Below are 16702 nucleotides of genomic sequence, written 5' to 3'. Positions count from 1 at the left end.
GGTGTCAGTCAGCCGAGATTAAGCCACTACAGTCCAGTCTGGGCAACAAGAGCTAAACTCCCTCTCAAAAGAAAAAAAAAAAAAGACACAGGGGTCTCGCTATGTTTCCCAAGCTGGTCTCGAACTTCTGGCCTCAAGCAATCCTCCAGATTTGGCTTCCCAAAGTTCTGGGAGCCATCGTGCCGGCATCTTCTTGTGTTTATTACATTTTTAAAGCAGCCCTAGAAGATAAGAACCATAACACTCCCTAGCTCCTCCTCGAGACCGTCTTGCTCAAACACCTCCCGTAACTCCCTAGTATTCAATCCCACCTCCTTGACCCCATTTATGGGCACCTGCGGTCTTCATTGCCCACCTGTGTCCTCACCTCTAACCAATTCCTTCTATGTCTGGGCTCTCCCAGACCTTGCCATTTCCTCCAAGACTTCCCTGACTGCATTCTTCAAAAAGGCAAGTCAGGTACCTTCCCTGAGGTCCTACAGCCCTCACAATCCCCCTCCCAGCCCTGACACCTCTGTGTCCAAACTGCCTTCCTGACTTCCAGGGCAAAGAATGGGCACCCAGCACACAGCAATTGCACAGTGAAGTTGCTAAGTGGAAGCTACTAAGTATTATTACTCCAACAGCAACAGAGCAGAGGAGAAACCAGCACTGCGTTTTATAGGTGACAAATGCACCTCACAGTGTTAAATTCTTGCTCAAAATCAAACATCCCCAAGGGACAAGTGGAAGATTCAAACTCCTTATGGGCTGGAGTTCGAGACCAGCCTGGCCAACATGGTGAAACTCCCCTCTACTAAAAATACATAAATTAGCTGGGCGTGGTGGCACGCACCTGTAATCTCAGCTACTTGGGAGGCTGAGGCACCAGAATTGCTTGAACCCAGGAGGCAGAGGTTGCAGTAAGCAGGGATCCGACAACTGCACTCCAGCCTGGGTGACAGAGTGAGACCCTGTTTCAAAAACAAACACCCCCCCGCACAGACACAGTTTTCCACCAGTCTTCCCAGACCTATAAAATTTATGACACAGGCTGGGCATGATGGCTCACACCTGTAATCCCAGCACTTTGGGAGGCCGAGGCAGGCAGATCACCTGAGGTCAGGAGTTCGAGACCAGCCTGGCCAACATGGTTGAAACCCCGTCTCTACTAAAAATACAAAAATTAACCAGGTGTGGTGGTGGGCGCTTATAATCCCAGCTATTCGGGAGGCTGAGGCAGGAGATTGCTTGAACCCAGGAGAGGGAGTTTGCAGTGAGCCGAGATCGTGCCACTGCACTCCAGCCTGGGGGACAGAGCGCAGTGGTTCATGCCTGTAATCCCAGCACTTTGGGAGGCAGAGGAGGGCGGATCACCTGAGGTCGGGAGCTCGAGACCAGCCTGACCAACATGGAGAAACCCCATCTCTACTAAAAATACAAAATTAGCCGGGCGTGGTGGCGCATGCCTGTAATCCCAGCTACTCGGGAGGCTGAGGCACGAGAATAGCTTGAACCCAGGAGGCGAAGGTTGCAATGAGCCAAGATTGCACCATTGCACTCCAGCCTGCCTGGGCAACAAGAATGAAACTCCGTTTCAAAAAAAAAAAAAAAAAAAAAGGCGGGCATGGTGGCTCACACCTGTAATCCCAGCACTTTGGGAGGCTGAGGCGAGTGGATCATCACCTGAGGTCAGGAGTTTGAGACCAGCCTGGTCCACATGCTGAAACCCCGTCTCTACTAAAAACACAAAAATTAGGCCAGGCTCAGTGGCTCACGCCTGTAATCCCAGCACTTGAGAGGCTGAGGCAGGCCGATCACCTGAGGTCGGGAGTTCAAGACCAGCCTGACCAACATGGAGAAACCCCTCTCTACTGAAAATACAAAATTAGCCGGGCGTGGTGGCACATGCCTGTAATCCCAGCTACTCGGGAGGGTGAGGCAGGAGAATCGCTTGAACCCGCAAGGCGGAGGTTTTAATGAGCCGAGATCCCCCCATTGCACTCCAACCTGGGCAACAAAAGGGAAACTCTGTCTCAAAAAAAAAAAAAAAAAGTTATGACACATATAAGGCAAGTGGAACTTTGAACATTTATTACACGTTTAATAATATTTCAAAATTATTGATAATTCTTTTGGATGTGATAAGCTTTGTAATTATCTTTTAATGAGCTCTCCTCTTGGAGAGATACATTCTGAAATATTTACAGAAGAAATAATCCGATGCCTGAGATCAGCTTCAAAAGAACTCAGGATGGGGCAGGGACGGGTTGTAGGTAGTCGGTAGTCAGGGCTGTGTACTGGGTACACGGATGTTCGTTGTACTGTTCTTTGGTCTGTTGCGCAGGTTCGAAATGCTTCCTAATTAAAAAGCCTAAAAAGGGACGTGGCAAGCTCCCATCCAGACTTCAACCCCACAATATGGAGAGCACTCAGGTCCGAGGCGTTCCTGCTCCCCAGCTCCCTGCAAAAATAGCGCCAGGCAAGGTCCGAGGCGAGGGCGATGCTTCCATGGGGGTCCCGCCGACTGCGTCGCGATCCTCAATGGCTCAGCGACTTGCGGCCCTTGAGCATTCGGCGAAGGATGACCTGCACGCCGGCCGGCGTGCTCAGACGCCGGACCCAGCCGTGCTTGTTCTTGCGTTTGATGTTGCTCGGCTGATACTCATTCCCGCGAGCCTTGCCCCGGGCCTGCTGCGGGGTGGGGAGGCCCCAGGCGTCTGGGAACCCCAGCCAGGCCCGGGGCTGGAGCCACCTGCGTGGGTAGAGGGACGGCGAGAAAGGTCAGACGGGGCGCTGGGTGACCTCGGCGCTCAACCTCTCTGAGCCTCGGCTCCCGGAGACAGAGCCTGGCTGCAAAATGCGCAAGGCACTGGCAGGTCACGCGGGCAGTGAAGAGTGGCGCCAGCCTCCGAAGCCGCCCTTATTCCCTGATTTGGGGAAGGGTCCCCCTGAGGACTTACCTGCCACCCAGCAACGCTGCCGACCTACTCGTGGGGCCCAACAGGGATCCAGCCAAGACAGCCATATCCGCAGTGGGTCCCGCAGTACCGGCTGCAGGCGATTCCGGAGCCCAGAGGCGCTCCGGCCCTGGAACAAAGGATTATGGGAAATGTAGTTTCTCCTAACGTGCAAAAACATGCCGTTGGGGAAAACCCTGAAGTTGTAGTTCTGCGCCTGCGCAACAGAGGCGCGCCAGTCTATATCCGCGGGGCACAGGGTTGCTCTTCGTACAAACCAACAGGTAGCCGGCGAACGGCGCCTTCTGAGCAAGCGCGTGCGCACAAGGCATTATCTCCCGCGGTCAGCTGGGAGCTGAGCTGTAGTTCTCTCTCCTATTGACCGGCAGAGGGTGCCCCGCGGTGGCCGGGCGCAGCTGGTGGCAGCTGCAGGAAGCGGCTGGTTGGTCTTCCCACCCCCAGCGGGAGCTGGGCAGATGGCACACAGCTGGCTGGCAGCTTGTCCTGGCTGCAGCCAAGTCTCCGCCTCTTGGCAGGAAGCCGAGGAGGCCTGAGTTCAAGCTCGCTGCGTGTCCTTGGGGTGGTGCCTGCGCCACTCTGGGCTTTCTCAATCTGTAAACTCATGGATTGCAAGCTTGTCTTTGGCAATCTTGCCCCCATTTTGGGCCCTAGAAGAATTCTCCTCTGTTGTTAGAACCAAAAAAAAAAAAAAAAGGAAGAAAAATTTTCTGATACTCAGATCTGAACCCCTCCCCTACTCGCACACTATCCTTGGCTCCCCATTTCCCCAGGTAAAACCTGCTCAGCCCTTCCATCAGGCATGCAAAACCCTCTACACACACCATCTTACATTTCAGCCACACCCTCCTCTCTGCCTGGTGTTCCCCTATCCGCCCTTTAAAAATCCTTTCCTCTCCTCCAAGGGCTGAGTGAGGTGTGGCTCATGCCTGTAATTCCAGCATTTTGGGAGGCTGAGGAGGGAGGATCCCTTGGGGCCAGGAGTTTGAGACCAGCCTGGGGACATGGTAGCAACCACCTATAGTCTCAAGTACTTGAAGGTGAGGTGGGAGGATTCCCTGAACCCAGGAGATCCAGGCTGTAGTGAGCAATGATAGCGCCAATGCACTGCAGCCTGGGCAACGGAGTGAGATCCTTTCTCAAAAAAAAAGTCGTCTTCTCTCAACCGCTGTCCATTCTTCTGGCCCAACTGCCTTCCCTTGACTCTCCCCCAAGTTCAAGGGCTCCTCAAGGGCCAGGGGCCTGGGGCTGTATCCCTACAAGTGCCAGCTTGGGGTTCATGCAGAGAGGTGTTTGCTAAATGAATAAACTGTATAGTCTCCCAGAAGTGCCCTTAGTGGGCAAGAGTAGGTGTCTGGACGGAATCCAGCTCTGGCAGCAAATTCCAGGGGATGTGAGTGGCCAAGCAGCAAGGAGCATTTAACCCCTCGTCCTCCGAAGCCCATCCTACCTGTAGCATCGTTTAGCAAAACATCACCACTATAATAATGCCCATAATATATGGAGCATTTGTTATATGCACGACACTATGATGAGTGCTTTACCTGCGTAGCAAACTTATGAGAGGATTAATTTCGTAGAGAAATAAACGGAGGCTCAGGAAAGTGAAGTAACTTGCCCAAGGTCACACATCAGCAAAGGACAGAGGCTGGATTTGAGACCTGAGCTCTCCTGAGGGCCTACCATGGCCCCGCCGGTACCACAGAGCTGGGATGCCTGCCTCTTGCTATCAGCCCTCCTCAGAACCATGGCAGCCATGGGTTAAATCGGCTGATTATGAAATTCAAACTCTCTAATTACCCACAGCTCCAAGACTTTCCTTGAAAGCTTTAGAGAAGCCCGTCACGATGGCTCACGCTAGTGATCTCAGCCCTTTGGGAGGCCGTAGACGAGAGGATTGCTTGATGCCCAGAGTTCGAGACCAGTCTGGGCAAGATAGCGAGACCTCGTCCCTACCAAAAAAAAAGGGGGGGGGGGCAGGGGGTGTGGGTGGGGGAGGTTAGCAAATAATGGTTCCCAGGGTTTGGAATCACACAGCCTTGGGTTCAAGTCCCAGCTTTGCTCCTTGCTTGATTTATGCTCTTGTGCCCTTTATGAGCCTCAGTTTCCCCACCGGAGATTGGAAAAAGATCTTGGAGTCTCTGCTTCTAGAATGGAAAGGTCAATACAGGGAGAAGAGTATGGGGGCCTCGTTTGGAGAGGAACAGGGCAATTGGGAGGCAGGGGCTGGGGGGCAGGGGCTTGGGAGACCCATTTGCAGAGAGAGGGCCCCGGCCGCACACTCCCAGGCGTCCCGCAGACCCTAGACTGCAACCCCCTTCTCCGCCTTGAGCCAGGCCCCATCCCTCCCCCAACCTCGGTGAACCCCCAAAGGGGGCGGGGCCGTTGCTCCCAGAGCCCGCCTCCACTACGGAATTGCCGCCTCTGATTGGGCTCCTAACTAGGCCAGGTCAGTCCGCAGCTGCGATAGGCCGAAGTGCCCGCCCGTCGGCACGTGGCTCCGCCTGCTCGGGGGAGGAACTTAAAGGGCCGGCTGTTTCGGCGGCCGCGGGATGCCCCTGCGCTGACCGCCAGGGGCAGGTGCCCGCCCGCGTAGACGCACCCGGCCTGACCCCGCGCCACCATGTAAACGGCGCCAGCAGGCGGACGCTGGCTTCTCCGCCTGGGACCCCTCCGCCCCGACCCGGGCCCCGCGGCCCTCGATGAGGTGAGCGGGGAATGGGCCCCAAAAGGAGAGATCGAAGCCCCGGGGCCTCCACTTCGGAGGAGTGGTGTCCACCAACCCCGCGTTTGGGCTCGTAGGAAGCCACGGAGCCCCAGTGGGCTCGACCCCGCTGCAGGGATGAAGAACACCTGGAAGGCGGGGGCCGGGGGCGGGGAAGCGGGGCTGGGGTGGCGCCTGTGCGTTGCCCTCCACAATCCGGGATTAGGGCCCCACTCGAGGTGGGGGGCATGGCCTGCTTCCCCTCCAGTATGTCTGGGGCCACTGCGGCTCAGTCTCGGGCGTGCGTTACCTTAGCGGCGCCCAACCTGGGGTAGGGGGCAGGCAGGGAGCTGGCCCCATCTCCAGGCCCTAGACACCTCGACAATGGGGGTGCACTGCTCGGGTATCCCCCCTTAGGTTATGTAACCGCCTGTGGTTGCCATGGACACGGGGGCGGGGGTGGCCCAAGGAGTGGGATGGAGGCTTGGAGGCCCCCAGCCAGGGCCCTGCCTCTCCCATCCTCTTCGCCACCTCCGGGGACTTGTATAGCAGATCCCCAGAATCCAGGGTGCCAAGGAGGAAGTTCAGAGTCTAGCTTCCTCTCAGAGTGTCTGGGCCTCAGCTTGGCCCTCTATGAAACAGACCCCGGCTCACCCCGGTCTAGGGGAGCTGAGCAAGGCTTTCTGTGGCTCAGTCCCCATCCCCCTCTCCTAGGGCCTCACCTTTCAGGAGTCAAATTCAGAGCCAGGAGCCTCACTGGGGGCTCATCAAAGATTTGCATATTTTAGATGCCTTAAGAGGCTCTGGGGATATGTGAGTTAGTGAGTGCATACCTGGATGAGTTAGTGGTTAGTGTATACCTGAATGAATGAGTTAGTGTATACCTGAATGAATGAGTTAGGAGGCCATAAATGGTATAAACTCCAGCTAGGGGGAGGGGGTGTCTTCCGGCTGGTCCACATTTGCCACAATGTCCCCTTCTCCAGGAACATCCCCACACAAGACCCCACCACCTTCCCTGTGGACACCCTGTGGGGTAAGCCATAGCCAAGTCTTTCTCTCTGAGGATAGACTAGGGTGGCCCAGGAGGGTGACTACCACAAAGGCACTGCTCAGACAAAACATGTCAGTGCACGGTGGCTCACACCTATAATCCCAGCACTTTGGGAGGCCGAAGCAGGAGGAAAATTTGAGGTCAGGAGTTCAAGGCCAGCCTGGCCAACATGGTGAAACCCCATCTCTACAAAAAATACAAAAATTAGCTAGACATGGTGGCGCCTGCCTGTAATCCCAGCTACTCAGGAGGCTGAGGCAAGAGAATCGCTTGAACCCAGGAGGGGAAGGTTGCAGTAAGCCGAAATCCGGCCACTGCCCTCCAGCCTGGATGACAAAGCGAGACTGTCTCAAAAAAACACACACACACACAAACAAAAAAATCTCAGTGCCGTGGCTCACTTGATCTGGCGCTCCCCAAACTGGAGTCTAAAACAGTTCTCCCAAGGCTCAGGGAGTGCCTGCTGCACGGTGCAGGGTTCTCATTGAGACAGCACCTGAACTGGCTGCTGTCCTCACTCACAGGACACACCATGCTGACCGGGGTGACCGACGGTATCTTCTGTTGCCTGCTGGGCACGCCCCCCAACGCCGTGGGGCCACTGGAGAGCGTCGAGTCCAGCGATGGCTACACCTTTGTAGAGGTCAAGCCCGGCCGCGTGCTGCGGGTGAAGCATGCAGGACCCGCCCCAGCCGCTGCCCCACCTCCACCATCATCCGCATCTTCGGATGCAGCCCAGGGGGACCTCTCCGGCTTGGTCCGCTGTCAGCGCCGGATCACCGTGTACCGCAATGGGCGGTTGCTGGTGGAAAACCTGGGCCGAGCCCCTCGAGCCGACCTCCTACACGGGCAGAATGGCTCTGGGGAGCCGCCGGCCGCCCTGGAGGTGGAGCTGGCAGATCCGGCGGGCAGCGATGGCCGCTTGGCCCCCGGCAGCACAGGCAGCGGCAGCGGCAGTGGCAGTGGTGGGCGGCGGCGGCGAGCCAGGCGCCCCAAGAGGACCATCCATATTGACTGTGAGAAGCGCATCACTAGCTGCAAAGGCGCCCAGGCCGACGTGGTGCTCTTTTTCATCCATGGTGTCGGCGGTTCCCTGGCCATCTGGAAGGAGCAGCTGGACTTTTTTGTGCGCCTAGGCTATGAGGTGGTGGCTCCTGACCTAGCCGGCCACGGGGCCAGCTCTGCGCCCCAGGTGGCCGCAGCCTACACCTTCTATGCGCTGGCTGAGGACATGCGAGCAATCTTCAAGCGCTATGCCAAGAAGCGAAATGTGCTCATTGGCCATTCCTACGGGTAAGTGAACCCTGGCATGTGGGGTGGGGGTGAGGGATGGGGTCAGCAGGGACTACAGTCACAAAATACTGAGTTTTTGGCTGAGCCCTGGGGCTCACGCCTGTAATCCCGGCAGTTTGGGAGGCCGAGCAGGCGGATCACCTGAGGTTGGGAGTTCGGGAACAGTCTGGCCAAGGTGGTGAAACCCCGTCTCTACCAAAAATACAAAAATTAGCCAGACGTGGTGGCACGCGCCTGTAGTCCCAGCTACTCGGGAGGCTGAGGCAGAGGAATCACTTGAACCGAGGAGGTGGAGGTTGCCGTGAGCCGAGATTGTGTCACTGCACTCCAGCCTGGGCGACAGAGGGAGACTCTGAGATGCCACTGACACCTGTAATCCCAGTGCTTTCGGGGGCCAAGGCGGGAGGATATCTTGAGGCAAGGAGTTCGAGACCAGCCTGGGCAACATAGGGAGACCCCCTAGCTCTACAAAAAGTACAAACATTAGCTAGGTGAGGAGGTGCACGCATATAGTTCCACCTACTTAAGGGCTGAGGCAGGAGATTGCTTGAGTCTGGGAGGTCGAGGCTGCAGTGAACTGTGATCACACCACTGCACTCCAGCCTGGGCAGCATGGCAAGAACCTGTCGCTCTTTAAAAAAGAAAAAAAATCCGGGCGCGGTGGCTCACGCCTGTAATCCCAGCACTTTGGGAGGCTGAGGCGGGCGGATCACGAGGTCAGAAGATTGAGACCATCCTGGCTAACACGGTGAAACCCTGTCTCTACTAAAAATACAAAAAATTAGCTGGGTGTGGTCGTGGGCACCTATAGTCCCAGCTACTCGGGAGGCTGAGGCAGGAGAATGGCATGAACACGGGAGACGGAGCTTGCAGTGAGCCAAGATCATATTGCGCCACTGCACTCCAGCCTGGGCGACAGAAGGAGACTCCGTCTTAAAAAAAAAAAAAAAAAAAAAAAAAAGGGCCACCACGCGCAGTGGTGCACATTTGTAATCCCAGCACTTTGTGGATGGATCATTGGAGATGAGTTTGGACAACATGGCAAAACCTTATCTCCTAAAACAAAACAAAGCAAACAAAAATCCTAATTTTTCTCCTTGAAAAAAATCCCATTTTTCAATTTAATTTTTACATTAAAAAAATTTTTTTTTCTTTTAAATAGAGATGGCGTCTCACTATGTTGCCCAAGATGTTCTTTAACTACTGGGCTCAAGTGATCCTCGCACCTCAGCCTCCCAAAGTGCTAGGACTACAGGTGTGAGTCATTGTGCTCAGCCTTAATTTTTTTGTTTGTTTGTTTTGTTTTGAGATGGAGTCTCACTCTGTCCCCCAGGCTGGAGTGCAGTGGCGTGATCCTGGCTTACTGCAAGCTCCACCTCCCAGGTTCATGCCATTCTCCTGCCTCAGCCTCCCTAGTAGCTGGGACTACAGGCACCCGCTACCATGCCCGGCTAATTTTTTGTCTTTTTAGTACAGACGGGGTTTCACCGTGTTAGCCAGGATGGTCTCGATCTCCTGACCTCGTGATTCGCCCTCCTCGGCCTCCCAAAGTGCTGGGATTACAGGCGTGAGCCAACGCACCAGGCCAATTTTCAAGTTAAAAAAAAAATTATATAGATATGGGGGGGGGGGTGGGTCTCATTATGTTGCCCAGGCTGGTCTTGAACTCCTGGGCTCAAGCCATCCTCCCTCCTTGGCCTCCCGATGTGGTGGGGTAACAGGCATGAGCCGCTATACCAGGCTGAAAACTCCCATTAGCATATGTAATCAGACAGGGATTTCCGTCATCACTGATATTATTTCCATTGTTCTAAAGCAGTGTTGCTCAGGCCAGGTGCAGTGGCTTACGCCTGTAATCCTAGCACTTTAGGAAGCCAAAGCAGGCAGATCACTTGAGGTCAGGAGTTCAACACCAGTTTGGCCAACATGGTGAAACCCCATCTCTACTAAAAGTACAAAAAATTAACCAGGCATGATGGTGTGTGCCTGTAATCCCAGCTACTCGGGAGTGTGAGGCAGGAGAATCACTTGAACCTGGGAGGCAGAGGTTGCAGTGAGCCAAGATCACACCACTGCACTCCAGCCTGAGCAACAGAGTGAGACTCTGCCCAAAAAAAAAAAAAAAAATAGCAGTGTTGTTCAATCCCAGCACTATCGTTTTTGGCCGGGTTATTTTTTTTTCTGTGAGGGGCTATAGGATGTTTAGCAGCATCCCTGGCTTCTGCCCGCTTAATGCAACTACACAATCTAGTGTTGATCATGACAGTCAAAAATGTCTTCAGTAGTTGCCAAACGTGCCCTGGTGGGCAGAATTACCCCAGACTGAGAACCACTGCCTTAGACTAAGTTACAAAATCAACTGCCTTGGAGAACACTGTGCATTCAGGAAGGGCTCATTGGAATCCTGTAAATTCTAGGCATTTACAAAGGCATGGGTTACTGTAATTCACTCCTGCTTAAAGGGCAGGTAATACAACCTAAAACTTACCAAGAACCCCTCCATGGAAGGCTTGGTCCCCAGGGCTTGACCACTACCAAGTGGCCTCATTCTCTCCTTTATCCAGGAAGAAAGGCAAGATTGGAACAGCCAGGCAAGTTGAGCACCACTGTTTTAGAGATTCTAGCCTATGCAATTAGACAAGAAAAAAAGGCTGGGCGTGGTGGCTCACACCTGTAATCCCAGCAATTTGGGAGGCCAAGGCAGGCGGATCAGGAGGTCAGGAGATCAAGACCATCCTGGCTAACACGGTGAAACCCCGTCTCTACTAAAAAATACAAAAAAAAATTAGCCGGGCATGGTGGCAGGCGCATGTAGTCCCAGCTACTCAGGAGGCTGAGGCAGGAGAATGGCGTGCACCCAGGAGGTGGAGCTTGCAGTGAGCCGAGATTGTGCCACTGCACTCCAGCCTGGGTGACAGAGTGAGACTCCATCTCAAAAAAAAAAAGAAAAAAAAAAAGAAAAATAAATAAGTGGCCAGGTGTGGTGGCTTACACCTATAATCCCAACACTTTGGGAAGCTGAGGTGGGAGGACTGCTATAGCTGAGGAGTTCAAGACCAACCTGGGCAACATAAGCAAGATCTCATCTCTACAAAAAACTAAAAAGTAAAAAAAAAAAAGAAAAGAAAACAAAGAAGTTACATAAGTATCTAAAAGAAAGGAATCTAGACTGAGAGGTAACAGCTCCTATTTGTTTATATTTCTTTATATAACATACTCAAAAGTTGATGCTTATGAGAAATGATTCCTCTAATTAAATGAGCACCCACCTGCTGGGCACAGTGGTTCACACCTGTAATCTCAGAACTTTTGGAGGCCGAGGCAGGCGGATCACAAGGTCAGGAGTTCAAGACCAGCCTGGCCAAAATGGTGAAACCCCGTCTCTAATAAAAATACAAAAAGTAGCTGGGTATGGTTGCAGGTGCCTATAATCCCAGCTACTTGGGAGGCTGAGGCAGGATAATCATTCGAACCCATGAGGTGGGGGTTGCAGTGAGCCGAGATCGCACCATTGCACTCCAGCCTGAGTGACAGAGCAAGACTCTGTCTCGAGAAAAAAACAAAAAAACAAAAAAAAACACCCACCTACAATAGTTCCCATGACCCCATAACAGTGCTATGAGGTCAGCACATTTACAACTTCAGGAATGTGGAGGCTGAAGCTCAGAGAGGTGAAGCAACCTGCCCAAAGGCATGCAGGAAGTCCCTGACACAATCAGGTCTGCCTGACTCCTGTCTGTATCCTTTCTTCATTACAGCAGGGGCTGGCAAACATTTCCTTAAAGGATCGGATAGCGAATATTTTAGGTTTGCAGGCCATACAGTCACTGTTGGAACTTCTGATAAAACTTTATTTAGGAAACATTTTTTGGCCAGGCACGGTGGCTCACGCCTCTAATCCCAGCACTTTGGGAGGCCAAGGTGGGCAGATCACCTGAGGTCGGGAGTTCAAGACCAGCCTGACTAACACGGTTAAACCCCGTCTCTACTAAAAATACAAAAATTAGCCGGGCATAATGGCAGATGCCTGTAATCCCAGCTACTCGGGAGGCTGAGACAGGAGAATCACTTGAACCCGGGAGGCGGAGGTTGCAGTGAGCCAAGATCGCGCCACTGTGTTCCAGCGTGGGCAACAGAGCAGGACTCCATCTCAAAAAAAAAAAAAACACCTTATTTAGGAAACATTTTTCAAATCTCCAAAAGTGTAAACTGTATTTAAAAAAGCAAATGACTAGCCCACAGGCCGTACATAGTTTGCTGACCCCTGCTTTTGTAGGAATGAGGAGCTCAGCTTTGGGGGCTTCTCAGGCGATGCCCTTCCATCTTGTATAAGGAAGACAGATATGTCATGCCCAGAGGCAGGTAGCAGAACATCCTGAAAGGGAAGGGATAGCAGGAAACAGTGACCTCCCCTGGGCAGCCGGAAGCATTTGTTTAATCAGATTGCTTTCCTACCACTTGCTGATGAGTAATTCTTACCGCTTTTGGGTCATGGTGGCTTAAAGAATCTGATGAGGGCCGGGCACAGTGGCTCATATCTATAATCTTAACACTTTGGAAGGCCAAGGTGGAAGGATCACTTGAGCCCAGGAGTTCAAGACCAGCCTGGGCAACATAGTGAGACCCCCATCTCTACAAAAATTTTAAACAATTAAAATAAAAAGTCTGGTGAAACTTCTGGATCCAGATTCTCTCTTCAAAATAAGTTCCATCCTCAACACTCAAACTCACACTTTCACGGTATTTGAGAGGCCACACTCATCCCTCACCCCTTCAGGTGTCCATGGACCCCAGGGGAAGAATCTTGGCTTCCAAGGACCTGCCTTCTGGGTAGGGGGAGGACATGAACCCCCTCACCAGGCCGGGTGTCACGGCTCACGCCTGTAATCCCAGCACTTTGGGAGGTTAAGGCCAGAGGATCACTTGAGCCCAGGAGTTCAAGACCAGCCTGGGCAACATAAGGAGACCCTGTCTTTATAAAAAAAATTTTTTAAATTAGCTGAGCATGGTGGCACATGCCTGTAGTCCCAGCTATTCAGAAGGCTGAGGTGGGAGGATCTCTTGAGCCCAGGAAGTCAAGGCTGCAGGGAGCTATGATTACGCCACCACACCACTCCAGCCTAGGCGACAGCGAAACCTTGTCTCAAAAACAAAAACAAAACAGGCCAGCCCAGTGGCTCATGCCTGTAATCCCCGCACTTTGGGAAGCCAAGGTGGGTGGATCACTTGAGGTCAGGAGTTCTCGACCAGCCTGAGCAACATGCTGAAACCCTGTGTCTACTAAAAAATACAAAAATTAGCCAGGTGTGGTGGTGCATGCCTGTACTCCCAGCTACTCGGGAGGCTGAGGAAGGAGAATCAGTTGAACCCGGGAGGCAGAGGTTGCAGTGAGCTGAGATTGCATCACTGTACTCCAACCTGGGCAACAGAGTGAGACTCCGTCTCAAAAACAAAAACAAACCAGGCCAGGCGCAGTGGCTCAGGCCTGTAATCCCAGCACTTTGGGAGGCGGAGGCGGATGGATCACTTGAGGTCAGGAATTCGAGACCAGCCCGACCAACATGGTGAAACCCCATCTCTACTAAAAATACAAAAATTACCTGGGTGTGGTGGTGTGTGCCTGCAATCTCAGCTACTCGGGAGACTGAGGCAGGAGAATCGCTTGAACCTGGGAGGCAGAGGTTGCAGTGAGCCAAGATCGAGCCACTGCATTCCAGCCTGGGGGACAGAGTGAAACTGTCTCAAACAAAAACAAAAACAAAACAAAACAAAATGGTCACTGCTTGTATCCTGCTGACCGCCTCCCTTCAATCCTCCTATCACCCCACCCGTTCCGGGCAGTGTCTCTTTCTGCACATTCCTGGCACATGAGTACCCAGACCTAGTGCACAAGGTGATCATGATCAATGGCGGGGGCCCTACGGCGCTGGAGCCCAGCTTCTGCTCAATCTTCAACATGCCCACCTGCGTCCTGCACTGCTTGTCGCCCTGCCTGGCCTGGAGCTTCCTCAAGTGAGTGCCCCCACCCCAAAGACCGTGATCCTGGCCCTGGCGAACCCAGGCATCTGCTCGAGTTGGATGGGAGGGGGGACTGTACCGCTGGGACTAGGGCTGGCATTGGGGACACCCCGCGGCAGTCGGGCTGGCATAAGGGGCTCTAGCGGTGCCTCCACCACCACCAGGGCCGGCTTCGCCCGCCAAGGAGCCAAGGAGAAGCAGCTGTTAAAGGAGGGCAACGCTTTCAACGTGTCATCCTTCGTACTCCGGGCCATGATGAGCGGCCAGTACTGGCCCGAGGGCGACGAGGTCTACCACGCCGAGCTCACCGTGCCCGTCCTGCTTGTCCACGGCATGCACGATAAGTTTGTGCCCGTGGAGGAAGACCAGCGCATGGCCGAGGTAGAGGCGGGCACCTGGGGCGCCACAGCTACAAATCCCCAGGGTGCTGCCCGGGAGGGGCGTGGCCTCTGCGGGGGGCGTGGTAGCGCTTGGTGGGCGTGCTTTCTTCCCGAGGGGGCGTGGCTGCCGGGTGGGCGTGGTCTCTAGTTGCTGTATCTTGTTCTGACCCCAGGCAAACAGGAGCATTAGGTCTAGCATCAGAAGTAGAATCTAGAAAGCAGGGCTGCCCTGGACAGGTGTTAGCAATTACGCACTGTCCCCACCGCTGTAAGAAGGCTCTCCTCACAGCGGAGGATTTGTATAAGAGACCGGTGACCTATATAATTCTAGAAGACCGGCACCAGGGGATCTTTAGATTAGAAACTCTAATTAGCGAGTTCAGATTAGAAAGGGTCTGGGGATCCTTAGCACTTAGGATAGCCCTGGATACTAGCCCGGCGAGGTGGTTCACGCCAATAATCGCTGCAACTTGGGAGGCTGAGTGGGGCGGATCGCTTGAACCCAGGAGTTCAAGGCTGTGGTGAGCCATGCTCGCACCACTGCACTCCAGCCTGGGCGACAGAGCAAGACCCCGTTTCTTAAAGAAAAAAAAAAAAACCATTAAAGTATAACTGGACTGGTGGTTCTTAACTAAGGAGGATTCTGCCCCCAAGGAACACGTGGAAATGCATGGAGACATTTTTAGGTGTCACGACTGAGGGGGAGGGGGTACTACTGGCATCTAGTGGGTGGAGGCCAGGGATGCTGCTCAACACCCTACAAATGCACAGGATAGCAGCCCCCACCCCAGCTACCCGCCCCTTCCCCGCCCACCCCCGCCCCTCCAGCAAAGAATGATCCAGCTCCTAATGTTGGTAGAGTTGAAGTTGACAAAATCCTCCTCCAGGCCGGGCGCGGTGGCTCACTCCTGTAATCCCAGCACTTTGGGAGACCGAGGCGGGCAGATCGCCTGAGGTCAGGAGTTGGAGATCAGCCTGACAAACATGGCGAAACCCCGTCTCTACTAAAAATACAAAAATTAGCCGGGTGTAGTGGCGCGTGCCTGTAATCCCAGCTACTTGGGAGGCTGAGGCAAGAGAATCGCTTGAACTCGGGAGGCAGAGGTTGGAGTGAGCCGAGATTGCGCCACTGCACTCCAGCCTGGGTGACAGAGCAAGACTCTGTCTCAAAAAAAAAAAAAAAAAAAAGAAAAGAAAAGAAAAGAAAAAAAGAAGAAAATCCTTCTCCTGGCATACTGTAGACACTTAATAAATGCTGGATGCCTGAATACTAGTTGGGTTCCAGCAGGGCTACAGGCCATCCTCCAGCTCCCCCTTGAGTGGAAGTGGAGAGATGCAGGGTAGATGGGAGGAGGGACTTTTGGATGCTGTGGGCCATGTGTGGATGGCGGAGTCCCAGGGAAGCCTGGCCTCTCTCCACCCTCTTGCCCCCGCCTACCTTGAGCCCTGCGTCTTCTGCAGATCCTGCTCCTGGCATTCCTGAAGCTCATCGACGAGGGCAGCCACATGGTGATGCTGGAATGCCCCGAGACGGTCAACACGCTGCTCCACGAATTCCTGCTCTGGGAGCCCGAGCCCTCGCCCAAGGCTCTGCCGGAGCCACTGCCGGCGCCTCCAGAAGACAAGAAGTAGCCGCTGGGCCGGCGGGGCATCGCTTGGTGAGCACAGCCGCAGCAGGAGGAGGCCCGAGCCTGCGCCGGGTCTGCAGCGCAGACCACCTGGGCGGGCCGTTCGCTCCGGTGGGCGGGGCCAGGTCAGGGAGACGCCCCCAGGCTGCCTGGGCGGGGCGTGGCATCCGAGGGAGCCCAGCGGACATTCCGCTCTCCGCTTCCGTCCCGCGGGGCCCATCGGCGTTTTGGGGCCGCAGCCGGGACCCTCACGGAAGATGACCTTGTACAGAAGCTCTCCCTCACCTTCCCCCCAACGCCACGGCCAAGGCAGGCCCCCTACCCCGCTGTCTTCCGTGTCAGCCGTGCTTGATCCTGGGACCCACGAGCCCCACAGGGACCCTCGGGGCCCCATCCCGTTATCCGAGACCCTTCCTACCCCCCATTCCTCGGCGCTGGGAGCTATTTTTGCCCAAGGGGGGAGGGATGGGGGGGCTGGCGCCACCGAACCTGCACATCTCAACTTGTAACTCAATAAACAGAAGTGACAATCGGAGTCTCCGGACCTGTGCTGGGTGACCACAGGGCAGGGTGTTCACCGCCTGGAGCCTCAGTTTTCCCATCTGCAGACTGGGCTCAGGCTGGTGCCTCGCGCTCAGGATCGACTTCGACAATGTCTGGTGTCCACG

The 16702-nt window shown here is 54.3% G+C and overlaps 2 protein-coding genes and 1 long non-coding RNA gene across 4 annotated transcripts; 1 reads left to right on the top strand and 2 right to left on the bottom strand.

Moving 5' to 3' along the window:
- Positions 1–2058: 2058 nt before the first annotated feature.
- MRPL34 (mitochondrial ribosomal protein L34) lies at positions 2059–5338 on the bottom strand. 2 transcript variants are annotated; one of them, XM_063801344.1, is made up of 3 exons: positions 4502–5330; positions 2943–3623; positions 2059–2734 (listed from the first exon to the last, which is right to left on the bottom strand). In XM_063801344.1, the coding sequence occupies exons 2-3, from the start codon at positions 3005–3007 to the stop codon at positions 2521–2523; spliced, it is 279 nt and encodes a 92-aa protein (XP_063657414.1). In that variant the 5' UTR covers positions 3008–3623; positions 4502–5330; the 3' UTR covers positions 2059–2520. The 2 variants fall into 2 exon arrangements, with proteins under 2 accessions (XP_063657414.1, XP_003316228.1); XM_003316180.7 differs by having other exon boundaries at positions 2943–5338.
- A 226-nt stretch (positions 5339–5564) lies between these two features.
- ABHD8 (abhydrolase domain containing 8) lies at positions 5565–16569 on the top strand. Its single transcript, NM_001246637.1, has 5 exons — positions 5565–5664; positions 7240–8008; positions 13850–14020; positions 14191–14407; positions 15868–16569. Exons 2-5 carry the CDS (start codon positions 7248–7250, stop codon positions 16036–16038), a joined length of 1320 nt encoding a protein of 439 aa, NP_001233566.1. The 5' UTR covers positions 5565–5664; positions 7240–7247; the 3' UTR covers positions 16039–16569.
- LOC129138039 (uncharacterized) lies at positions 11839–15979 on the bottom strand. The gene is made up of 2 exons (XR_008540967.1): positions 15845–15979; positions 11839–12157 (listed from the first exon to the last, which is right to left on the bottom strand). It is a non-coding gene; the product is annotated as an uncharacterized LOC129138039 (long non-coding RNA).
- Positions 16570–16702: the final 133 nt, after the last annotated feature.

This window comes from Pan troglodytes, chromosome 20 (genome assembly GCF_028858775.2).
Source record: "Pan troglodytes isolate AG18354 chromosome 20, NHGRI_mPanTro3-v2.0_pri, whole genome shotgun sequence".
Classification (NCBI taxonomy): Eukaryota; Metazoa; Chordata; class Mammalia; order Primates; family Hominidae; genus Pan; species Pan troglodytes.
The sequence above is the reverse complement of the archived record's forward strand: the minus strand, read 5'-3'. Positions and strand labels throughout refer to the sequence as shown.

What these genes read in the sequence shown, in the direction of transcription:
- MRPL34 (XM_003316180.7), bottom strand. Translation starts at nt 3,007, where the DNA reads ATGGCTGTCTTGGCTGGATCCCTGTTGGGCCCCACGAGTAGGTCGGCA. An exon ending in GCAGCGTTGCTGGGTGGCAG is followed by an intron (nt 2,735 to 2,942) that starts GTAAGTCCTCAG and finishes CTACCCACGCAG; the next exon opens with GTGGCTCCAGCCCCGGGCCT.
- ABHD8 (NM_001246637.1), top strand. Translation starts at nt 7,248, where the DNA reads ATGCTGACCGGGGTGACCGACGGTATCTTCTGTTGCCTGCTGGGCACG. An exon ending in CTGGCCTGGAGCTTCCTCAA is followed by an intron (nt 14,021 to 14,190) that starts GTGAGTGCCCCC and finishes CACCACCACCAG; the next exon opens with GGCCGGCTTCGCCCGCCAAG. An exon ending in AAGACCAGCGCATGGCCGAG is followed by an intron (nt 14,408 to 15,867) that starts GTAGAGGCGGGC and finishes CGTCTTCTGCAG; the next exon opens with ATCCTGCTCCTGGCATTCCT.